At 40.0% G+C, this 12543-nt stretch overlaps 1 protein-coding gene across 1 annotated transcript in view; it reads right to left on the minus strand.

Annotated features, from left to right (window-relative positions):
* LOC109198185 (low affinity immunoglobulin gamma Fc region receptor II-b) overlaps window positions 1-12543 on the minus strand; it is a 997390-nt gene that overhangs the window by 284611 nt on the left and 700236 nt on the right. The window contains exons 5-6 of the mRNA XM_025906008.1: window positions 8293-8308; window positions 8122-8213 (exon numbers count right to left, since the gene is read on the minus strand). Of these exons, the coding sequence (XP_025761793.1) occupies window positions 8122-8213; window positions 8293-8308 (108 nt within the window). The remainder of the gene's footprint in view (window positions 1-8121; window positions 8214-8292; window positions 8309-12543) is intronic.

Genomic DNA, 12543 nt, shown 5'->3' on the forward strand with positions numbered 1-12543 from the left:
CAGCTCTTTCAAACAACAAGGATTTTATTTCTCACAGTTTTACTGACAAACTGAATTTATATAATTTATTAGGCAAGAGAATTTAAACAAAAACAAAGTCAAGCAATAAATGTTGTAATGAATGAAAAAACATTTTCCCACATATAAGATAAAACAGTAAAGAATGGAGGGTTTTATAACACATATTTAAAGGGTTGCAGTCACGTTTCTAGGATCTAATCCAGCTCATTACCAAAACTGTCTTTGAATAATTTTACAGAGAGCAGCAGAAAAACAGAACAACAGAACCAAAGATTTTACAAAAACATCAGATGATGCCAGGAAACAGACCAGTTTACTGTTGTTTAGTATAATAGTATAATACTGTATAGGGGAAAATTCTGAATGCATAGTTGTTATTAGGGCTGTCACAAATGATTATTTTGATAGTCGACTAGTGACCGATTATTTTTTTATGCATCAATTGGACGTAAAACGTACAGCTTATTGCATCAGCATGCGTCTGCTCTTATATAACTATCATTAGCTTACAGCTTGAAGTGTTTAAGGTAAGTGCTAACTAAAAATAAAGACAAGATCATAGTGCCATGTGAAGGCTGTGTGCAGGCAGGAAAAGGACCCAAAATGCACACTGACGGAAGCAAAAGGTGAAGTTAAATACAGCTTTAATGCTGGACGACAAAACAGAAAACTGACTGCACTAAAATACAAAATAAACTTACGCAGGCAGACAGGACACACAACATGAATGCGGGCAGATCGCAACACTGACACAGGGAAACACAAGGCTTAAATACACAGAGGGAGCAGTCAGGGGATGGGTAACAGGAGGGAAACACAGCTGGGGCAAACCAGGCCTAATGAAACAGGGGAAGCAAAACCAGACACATTAACATAAGACATGGTCCTTCAAAGTAAAACAGGAAACATAACACAGAGACGCAGACTTTACACAGGGAGACAGCAACTATGGAACAGAACAGAACCCAGAAGGCACAACTCTGACAAAGAAACCAAAAGACTAGAAATTATAAATAAAGGCAAAAACCAAAGTACTATAATAATGAAAACTCAAAACTCTGGGTCAATGACCCAGGCACACCAACACATAGTTCGAGACAAACCAAAAACAAGGAGCCAGAGACCAACAGCACTGAGGCTTAGGAACAGTTCAAAATGAAACAAACAAAAAGTCCATGAAAGGCGCAGGGGCCCAGGAAACGGTCTCGAAAAGGTTCAGGGGGCCGGCCTGGAGGTCGACAGCACAACAGTCGAAAAACATTTTAGGTCAGGAGGAAAAACTGTGCGAAAAGCAACGGTGACGACACTGCAGGCCGGACAGGACGAGGTGAGGCAGGACCAGACGGTGTGGCTGAACAGGCCCCTGGGACCCTCCAGCAGAGGCAGAAGGCTGAACGGGCTGCTCAGACCCTCCAGCAGGAACAGGCAGCTGAGTAAATGACTGAGGAGGTAACGGAGCTGGTGACTGAGCTGATAGGTGAGCTAATGTTTGAGCTATGGATAGAAGTTTAAGATGTATTGACTGTTGTAACGATGGTAGTAATGGTGGGTGAGGTGCTGGATGAGCAGATGGCTGAGCTAGGTTTTCTGAGCCTACGGAGCCTGAAGAAAACTGCTGGACGGGCCCACCTGAGCCTCCAGCGGGGTCAGAAACAGGTGCAGGGGCCTGCTGGGCACTAGCTGCTCCCTCCCGCGGGTGTAGGTACGGGTGCAGAGGTAGGCTGTGTCTTGGCTAGCCTCACCCTGGGAACCGGAACAGGCACCGGTGACAGCTGGGCAGCTGGTGTCCCAACCCGAGGAACAGGTACGGGTGCAGGGACTAGCAGAGCTTCAGCTGGCCTGGGAACTGGAGCAGGGATCAACTGGGCCCTAGCCCCCCTCACCTGACGAACTGGGTGTATGGGATGGCTGGACCACAGCCAGTGTTGGGAAGGTTACTTTTAAAATGTATTCCACTACAGAATACTGAATACATGCCCCAAAATGTATTCTGTAACGTATTCCGTTACGTTACTCAATGAGAGTAACGTATTCTGAATACTTTGGAATACTTAATATATTATCATGCTGTTTACAACTACATGAATGTCCTATTGCTGTGATTTATTACTGTTACTGAAGGTACGTAGTACGAAACGTAGTAAAGGGACCTCTGGCTAATACGTCGGGTTCGTGTCGGGCTGGTGGCCGAAAACTAGCTTTACTTTGTTGTCTGGGTCAACTTTGCTTGCCAGAGACAGAGAGAGGCGTTGAAAGGCTGCTCCAACGGAACTTATTTTTTCCGAGGAAAACACGAACACAGTGTACAGTTGAGTCTTAATAGCTTACTTACAGCTGGGCTCGTCAGGCACTCTTCTTGGCTGCAGTGGTTATTATTATATTTACATGCTTCCAGCTCCCGTTTTTGCTCCGTGACAGCTCGGACTTTTCCTTTCTCTCCCTCCCTCGCTCACAGACACATAACGTGAATGGCAGTCCATTCTCCCTGCAGCACGGACTACACTGCCCATGATGCTACATTCTTTAGAGCTATGCCTGTAGCATTCTGCCTTTTAGCTTAGCACAACAACAACAACAACAAAAAAGCGCTCTCTCACCCAGGAAACACGCAGAGAGAGAGCGTCACCCTGTAACCATGGCAACCGTAACGCTGCCGCCTGGAACAACAGAACGTAGCTGTCAAACAAACCCAAATAATCCTGACCCGCGACAATATGAAACAGGAAAGTACCGCCGTGTATTCCATTTATTTCAACAAAGTAACTGTATTCTGAATACCACCTTTTTAAACGGTAACTGTAACGGAATACAGTTACTCATATTTTGTATTCTGAATACGTAACGGCGGTACATGTATTCCGTTACTCCCCAACACTGACCACAGCTGCCCTGAGAGCAGGAGCACAGGGAGGCAAAGGAGCAGGCTCAATGAAAACCAGCTCAGCTACAATAGGTGTCGACCCTTTTCCACCACGTTTAACAGTCTTTGTTTTGGCAGAAACGGGCTTCCATAAAACACTTGTTTTACAACATTTGTAAGTTATCTAAGTGACTTACTGTATATGTCATGCTTAACCTGAGTAGTGAAAGACTGCGGGGGCTTTGAAAACGTGAGCCTCGACCTCCCAGTCAGCTAAGGAGCTGGTGGGTAACAGACGTCTCTGAAAACGTCGGAGCACGTTTGTAATGTCTTGATAAATCGAGCAGATATTTGAAGCTTACACAGCAACATTCTCAACTGAAAATATCTTAAATGTTTATTTTGTGACCCAGAAAGAGTAATATTAAAACAAATAGGTGCTGCCATTTTTGGAAACTGGAATTGGCTGGCTATGAATTCTGGGTTAGGTTGGGCCACAAAGAATACACCTGATCCATCCTTCCAATCTAGGGAAAAGGACACATTTGGAGGAGTCTTCTACGTTGGACAGTCTTCGTTGTGTTGCTGTAACGTAATCGACCTACAAATGCGGCCTACAAAGGATGCAGCCCCTGAGTTTGGACACAGCTACGATACTGGAGACGGCTTCTTCTTCTTTGGCGTTTAATGCTAGTCGACATGATCGTGACTAGTCAACGAATCGTGGCAACCCCAGTTGTTATCATTGGATGACTCCACACAGGTTTAGCTGAGAGGTCGGTGACAGAGAGTGATTATAGGGTTGTAGCTTACACCATCCCGATCAGTGTGTTCTTATTTCTTAGAGCAAAAGAAGTGTCAGTCTGGACAAATGAACAGAAAAACTAAACAGAGGCAGATTTTGTTGGAATTGATATTTTTTATATTGTCATTTGTGCTAAAATATATAGATATATAATCATCGCCTTTATGTGTCCTAATATGGCTTCATTATGAAGAAAAGGCCAGACAGTCAGAGGATTTATTTTCAACCTTCTACTATTTCCTTTATCTGTGTCTGTGCTGACAAAATGTGCTTTATTTATTTAGAGTGCAGCTTAGTCCAGAGATGAGCTATGTTATACATTAGGAAAGCACCAGGTTCTGTTTCTTTATAAGTGCAAGACTTCACACCTTTAAATGTTTGTTTGAGACATGACCTCTTACAAGTTCCTGTTTTTATAGTTTAGCAAGGTGCTTATTTCTGCTTTTCTGCAAACCTCATACACACGGTTTAAGTTCATTGAAAAGTCGCGTGTCTATGTGTGGTATAGCTGGAAACACACACATGCACATGCACCTACATACACACGCACACACACACACAGTCTGAGCAGAAGAAAAGCTGCTCTGGAAATATGAGCAACAGTTTGACAGGTGACCAGAAAGATGGTGAAGCTCAGCAAAGACAAAGCAATTTGATATCAGAACAAAAGAGAAAAGTCTCCCTTTTCCATCAACAACTTCACAGTTTAAAGAAGAGCAACGATTCATAACCACCAAAGAACAACTCAGAGGATAAACAGAAGAAAAGTGATTTGATTGGAGAGGAGAGTGATTCTCAGAGAAGGTAACTGAAGAGGAGATGTGAGAATTTTAAAGACACCTCACTGACATTCATTGATGCAGATGATGATTTGGACTGTGAGTAACACAAAGATAACAGTTATATTTGTTACCATTTATGATATTTTGACTCTAAATGATGTATTTTTTATTATTGTAAAGCATTTCTAAAACCAGTAACACTGAGATTTTATCCACTTCTGTCTGTAGTTTTGTGTCATGGTCACAAGTCTGTGAATATAAAGTGAGTGTAATCTCTAAGAGTTCAAACTTAAGTGCAAATTAAAATATTTTGATGAAAATAAAACCATCAGAAATGTTTGCATGAACCAAATCACAAAAAACTGGAAGATGGAAAACATGTAAAACAATCAGTTACTGAGCAGAGTTATTGTGTGGAAATGTCACATCAGGTGTTCAGCATTAAAGGGGACAGAAACACTACATGTATCAATGCTAATGTACATCATGGAGCCCAGCTCTCAAAAACTGACACAGATGTAACTCTGACTGTGAAGCTTCATTTAAGAAATAAGTGCTTAAAGTTATAAAAACATGTTCAGCGCCATCTTCTGTCAGTACAGAGCATCACATCACCAGGTCAGTTGGTTAGTTTCAGTCAAAAGACTCACATCAGTTTATGTAAAGTAACTAATAGCAGAACCAATAACTCGGTGAAAATAAGGACACTAAAACTAAACATCAGTTTAATGGGGTCACTGTTGTGCTGCTCTCAGCTGCAACAATGACTTTTATGTTAAAACTGAGGATATACTGTCTGCTTTCACCGTCTGTCTCTTTAGCAGTAAGTGGTTCTGCGTTGTTTGTTTAGCTGCACTGACACAGGAAAATCCAGCTGTTAGCTGTAATGTTCAGGTCTGTGAAGCACTTTATGAACGAGGACTTCATGAAGGAGAATCTGTTTGACATGTTTTGTGAACTTTAAGTTCTTATTTCTTAAATCTGGTTTCACAGACAGTTACATCTGGGTCAGTGTTTGAGAGCAGGGCTCTAAGATGTAAACTATCGTTCATACATGTGGTGTTTTTTAATGTCCACTATAAAGGACAAATATAATTTCATGCATTTGAACCTGTTTTACATACAAGAACATGTTTGAGTTAATATTTAACTATTTTTCACATAGAACCACTTAACAGTGTCCCAGCTGTAGATCTTCTGTCGTGAGCTGAGAAAAGAAGTGTTTCTATAATCTGCTGCAGAGGACTGTGGAAATGTTTGCTGCATAAATCAGCAGCTACAAACACTGAGAACCTGCCTGGATATCAGCATAAGGACGTGTGTGAGGGGTCACTGGCTGCCCCTCATGCCTGTCCCACCTGTGTTGGAGAACAATAAAGTTTATTATAAAAGCATTGTCTCCCCTTGATGCAAAGTGAAGTTCTGTTTTGTGTTTGAGTCTTTACAGGTGTGTAATGTTACTGTACCTTATAGGCTTTGTGTAGAAGGTGCAGACAGACTCTGTATCTGTGTGGACGAGGAAATCATCTGGTTTTACTTTCATGTAAACATCTGGCCTCAGACACATAACTTATCATTTGTAATTTGTTCTGTGTTGTAAAGATGATTTTTTATTTTTTTTTTGCAAAACATGTGAAGCTGAAACACTTCTCTATCTTCTTCTTCTGTATCAGTAAAAATCATGAACACCTCACCTGGGATACTTGAGACAATGGTGTGTTTTGTACGGTGATGCTGTTACTCGACTAAATGAAACTGACAGTGACTTGAAAAAGTATTCATACCCTTTGAATGTTTACACATTTTGTCACCTTACAACCGCCAACTTAAATGTTTTTACTGGGATGTTCTGTGATAGACCAACACAAGTAGTGCATAACTGTGAAGTGGTATGAAAATGATACATAGTTTTTCAAAATTTTAAGCAAATAAAACTCTGAAAAGTGTGGCGTGCATTTGTTTTCAACCCACCTTCGTCAATACTTTGTAGAGACACCGCTCGCTGCATTTACAGCTGCAAGTCTTTACCAGCTTTGCACATCTACAGACTGAAATGTTTGCCAATTATTTGTTGCAAAATGGCTCAAGCTCAGCCAGACTGTGAACAGCAATTTTCAAGTCTTGCCACAGATGCTCAATGGGATTTAGGTCTGGACTTTGACTGAGCCATTCTAACACAAGAATATTCTTTGATCTAAACCAGGGGTAGGCTGGTGTCCTGCAGGGTTTAGATATCACCCTGGGTTTGCAGTTGTAGCATGCTTTTTCCATTTTTGGATGATGGATTGAACAAAACTCCTTGAGATGTTCAAAGCTTGGGATATTTTTTTATTACCTAACCCTGCTTTAAACTTATCTCCAACTTTATACCTGACCTGTCTGCTGAGTTCCTTGATCTTCATGATGCTGTTTGTTCACTAATGTTCTCTAACAAACCACTGAGGCCTTCACAGAGCAGCTAAATAGGTGACTTCTGAAGGTAATTGAATGCACTGGATTTTAATGATGAATATCAGAGTACAGGTGGCTGAAAACAAATGCACGCCACACTTTTCAGATTTTTATTTGCTTAATATTTTGAAAACCATGTACCATTTTCATACCAGTTCACAATTATGTGCTATGTTGTATTGGTCTATCACAGAAAATCTCAATTTAAAAAAGGTGTCAAAATGTGTAGAAGTTCAACAGGTATTAATACTTTTTCAAGGTACTGTAAGCTCAGGCTTTGTTCAGGTTAATCAGAAATGTCCAAGTTTGACAAGTTTAATATTGAAGGAAGTAATTAGAGTAAAATACAGCTTTATTATCCACTTAGCTTTGGTCCAGACTAATAATTGGTTCTTAGCGCAGTGGCACTTTGATATCACTGTAATGTGTTGTCATGCTAATAATGCCAGTAATAGATTACTTTGGCTTGCACAGCAAACATGTAGCTTACAAAGAACGATGAATATATGTTTTTATTCTTCATTTGTTTGGTGTTTAAATGTTTTGCAATCTCACTAAATACAGAGATTTAAAAAGATGAAATGAACAAAATATTACATTTGAATAAACGTCTGTTTCCTAACATGAGAAAAATGCCGCCGGACCTAATTCATATTAAGCCCACCCAAAATTAATTTCATACTAATTAAAAAACTTTCCAAACCAGGTTTTCTTTTTATAAAATTAACTTTGGTGTACTCACTCTTAGTTCTAAGATCTTTAAACTCAATAAGAGATGAGGTGATGTCATCATATTCATCTGAACCTGAAATGTTCATATTTTTATTTACAGGATTGTAAAAACATTTCACATGAAATTAGATTCATTAAATCAAAAACAAGTTTCATCTCTAACTGCTCTGTGCTTTCCAGCACATATACTGTACCATTTCTGTTTTTCACTTGTGTGACTGATTCATAGACGTCATCAGTACCTAAAGAAAAAAACAAGCCAGGCTCACATTAATCATTTTATTACAGTTACACTAAAGATCAGAGCAAAAACAGAAACACTGTGTGAGTCAAAACCAGGACTGTAAGATCTTTAAATGCTCTTTGAAAAGCTGCTGAACACAAACTGAACCTGATAAATGTTTGTGTTAATGGAGGTTTAATAAAAGTCAATATTAATAATAATAATAAAGATCAGTTTAAATACTGACCATGTTGAAGAGAGCCGTACACATGAGTTTCATCCTGGTTGACTCCATGATTTGTGGAGGAGCCCGGACTGTGACTCTCAGACTGGATCGACCTAAAACAGGAAATAAACACAATAAACTCAAAAGTAACTGATGTTTGTTTAAAATAATAATAAAAAGTATTTTACCAACCTGGTGAAGCAGGAATCTGTGAAAGAGACAAATGTTATTACACATGTTTGTCATGTATAAATTGTTCCACTGATATTTAGTGTCATGAGATCAGAATACATGTATATGTGTGAATAATTAAAGTGTATGTAGTAAATAAACTCTCTAATACAGCATGAAAAGAAGAGGCTCTTACACTTGGACTGTCTGCAGCGATACAACAAGAGCAGGAGAATAATAATGAGAGAGACTCCACAAACCAGTCCAACCATCAACCACACAGGAAATGAAGAGCTGTCAGCTCCTGACACAGTTACTGTAACAACAAACAATAATTAATTATTAATAATATGTAAAAGAAGCATTCTGAGAGCACAAATCTCCGCTAAGGCAGCTCACTCTGTTGACAAATAAGTCCAAAGGCAGATTTGTTTCAACATGGCAACAAAGGCAGATGTGAAAAGTAAAATTGAGGTCAGAGGTCAAACAAATGATATTTTAAATCTTTATACAGTATTTTCTATATGTTGACAAGACACAGCACCTTTGTAAGAATCATAGTTTCTGTGTTATAAGGATTTTTATTGAGTCATAAAGTTGACCTTGAAGACCTCGGTGGATGTAAGCCAAATGTTAATGGATAGTTAACATGACTGCAGCTCGTCAGTGAGGTAACCAGGCAGGTCTGCTGGGATCCTTTCTAGGAAAATAAGATTTGTATGCTAACAGATTTTCCCCTTGTTTCAGTGACTTCCTGCTTCAAGATTTGTTTTCATGCCATCATTCACCTCCAGTCAGACGCCTGCCACCTTGGATCATTACCCCCCTATTCACCACCACTGCTGCCCCCCTCAGAGCCTCTTCCTCACTTGCCTGCCTGCCCACCCTTCAGCAGTTTCCACAGACCTCTGCCTTCATCCTTTACTCCCACCTAGTCTGGACTCCAAGTAAGTCATTGTTGCAGCCACTTTATGAACACTCTCTGTCTTGTCACATTCCCTCAGATTTCCTGCCCTAACTGCTCTCTCCTCTCCCACAGATCTGCCGCCCTCACGCTGTTATGTCCGCTCCTCTGGCCTGTCTCTCTCACCTCAGTTAAGATGTTTTTGTAGGACTCACTCCTTAAGTTTAGGTTCATTTATGTTTTGTTCTTGTTGACCAAGTTGAAGCTCACAATCTGTTGTGTTAAATGAATTATCCTTTGTTTGAATAAAGAAACTGACTGATTACATCCTCTGCTGTTTTCACCTGAGTCCCACACATGAGTCCTGAATCCCAACGATATTAAACCTGACAGTATAGAGATATTACATAATAGTTTTATAAAAGTTCTTACAAAATAGACTCAGGTGGCTTCAAACATTTAAAGAGATAATATGATGTTATTTCTCAGTCATGAAACTCATTTACAGAAACACATCAAATGTTTTGATCCTGCTCACCTTTAACTGACATCCAGCTCTGTGCTGACTCTCTTCCTGAGTACTGACACTTGTAGAAACCTTCATCAGACTTTGACACTGCAGAGATCTTCAGCTCCCCTCGGGGATCATTTTGAATAAGTTTGTCATTGTGATAGAAAAACACATTGGAAAGTATTTTTTGTGTTTTCAAACTGCAGCTCAGACTAACAGAAGCTCCCTCAGTCACAGGATGAACAGGACTCACCAGGATAGGACCATTACCATCATCTGTGACACAATCACACACAATTGTTTCAGTCAGACCAGCTGATGCAAACCTTTGAGAAAAAGCTGTGAGTCGTGTCTCTTGATCTACATGCAGACCTGGTTTTCTGAGTGATTATGAGGACTGGAAATATAGTTGGGATGTTCCCTGCAGGAGTCAGATTATTGATGGTGACGTTATTGAATGGTTAAAGGTGAAATTGTAAATCTTTGTATGTTTGTGTTATTTCGCATGACGTGTTTCCCAAATTTCTCTCTGTTGAGACATTGAAAGTTCATCTAATCTGACGACAGAGATGTTGAGCTTTTCTGAGTTTTATTCTGACAGAGAAAATAAAAAATACTGTTGGCAAATTATGACAAACTGGATTATGAAAGAATCGAGAGAAATTAGACCAACAACCACAAATATTTTGATGCCTGAAGTTGTCTGAAATTCTCATTTTTGTTTGTGTTGCCACATAGAATTACTTCACAAACAGCAAAGCTGGGACAAATGTTCATGTGACGTCTAAATCACTCAGATCCAAGAAGTAAATGTATAATAACATACTCTGTACAGTGATGTTGACTGCACTGCTGAACTCTCCTGATCCAGACTCACACCAGTACACTCCAGTATCTGACTCTGATGTGTTGATGTTACATGTGGATCCAGTCATTCTCCTACAGTCAGAGTACAGTCGGCCGTCCTCAGAGAACTTCCTCACTCTCCACTCAGTGAAGTTTCCCTCACAGGTCAGTGAGACAGAGTCAGAGGTGAAGTGTTGCACTCTGTCAGGACTCACTGTGAGAGACGCTGCTGAATGAACATCTGGAAACAACATGCAGTGAAGAGACAAAGCTCACAGATGTTAGGATTCAAATATCACAGAGAGCCGAATACTGACATGTTTAAGATGATCTAACCCACATGCTTTATCTGCTGGCAGCTCATGTAGAGCTTGGTACACGTCATGTGACATCATGAGCTTTGAGTCATCACTCTCAGCATTATCCACCTGATACAGATCACTCTGAACACACTTCAGTCATTTGCTGTAATGTTTCTGTCATAACTCTGTGATATTGTCTGTTTCACAGATTCCTTCTACAGTGAGATATTTTGCAGCAGCAGGACCAAAACTAAAAACCTTTGAAGGATATTGTCAGGGCTCTGTGTGCGGGCAGGTGGAGATGTGGATCCAAGTGCAGGACTCTGAGACGGAAATGTAACTGAAAACCACAGCTTTATTGCTGGCACCAACAAAACAGAAACCAAACATGAAAACACTAACTGGAACACACAGGCAGGATCTGAGGGTACGACACGACACTGGGTTGAGGAAAACACAGGGCTTAAATACACAGGGTAGTAATGAGGGAATGGGCAACAGAAGGGAGACACAGCTGGGAGAGATGAGGGCTAACGAGACGGGGGAACCAAGCTGCACACACTAACATAAGACAAAGACTTTCACAATAAAACAGGAAACATGAATTACTAAACAAGAACGCAGACTTGACACAGAGACAGAAAATAACACATGGAACTCAAACAATACATGAAACCACAAATCCTTAAGCACAGATAAACAGAAACAAGAAACTAATAATAATCATCACTACAAGAGAATAAGAAAACAATCCATGAAGCAGAATTAAACCAAAATATAATAAACTCAAAATACTGGGTCCAACGCACCCAGCACCGTGACATATATTTAAATGAACAATAACAGCAGCTGTTATTTGTGACGTCTTCTTCTAGCGTCCATCTGTAGTCAGTGTTTTTCTTGTATTTGTCAGAGCTGTTAACCTGCCTGCTGACATCTTTGTTTCTTTATTAACTATATTTGACTTTTTTATCTGAACACCTACCTGAGCACTAAACAAAGAGTCTTAACTGTGTAAATCCTGTCTGTGCACTAAGTAAAAATAATCAGTACAAACAGTAACATGAGTTTAAATATCAAAGTAAAAGTATTCAAAGAGAAAACATTTAAAATCTCATAGATGTCTTTTGTTTTTCATGTTATCAAATTAAATAAAATTGAGCAATAAGAAAAGGAAACAAGGAAATTCAGTTTAGTTTGATCACAGAGAGAAAGGAAAATATTCAGTTCACTTCTTCTTTTGGGGAGTTTTAATGTACACAGACATCAATGGTCGTCATGGAGATGAGATTTTAATGGTCTAAATCCTGGTAAATAAAAATGATGACCTAACATGAGCTCATTGAAAGGACAGAGAGAAACAAACTGACCTGCAGACCAGACAAACTTTGGTTGACTGTGATCAGTGTGATACTCTGGGTCTCCTCTTCCAGCTCTGCACACATATCCTGCTGTGTGTGTCTGTCCATGAATGATGTAGGAGTCCTGTGCAGTCCCACTGCCATCAGGTAGCAGCTCATAACTGGAGGATTTCTCTGATAGATCAGGAACAGCTTTATACCAGTAGAAGCTCCATCCTGCAGACGGATGTTCAACCTGACAGTTCAGAGTTACTGAGGCTCCAGGACTCAGCCATGATGGAGACACAGTGAGGACAGGACGGGGTTTATCTGTTCAACAAAGATTTTCTCTCAGTGAACATGTAGTAC

Source organism: Oreochromis niloticus, linkage group LG3 (assembly GCF_001858045.2).
Source record: "Oreochromis niloticus isolate F11D_XX linkage group LG3, O_niloticus_UMD_NMBU, whole genome shotgun sequence".
NCBI classification, from domain to species: domain Eukaryota; kingdom Metazoa; phylum Chordata; class Actinopteri; order Cichliformes; family Cichlidae; genus Oreochromis; species Oreochromis niloticus.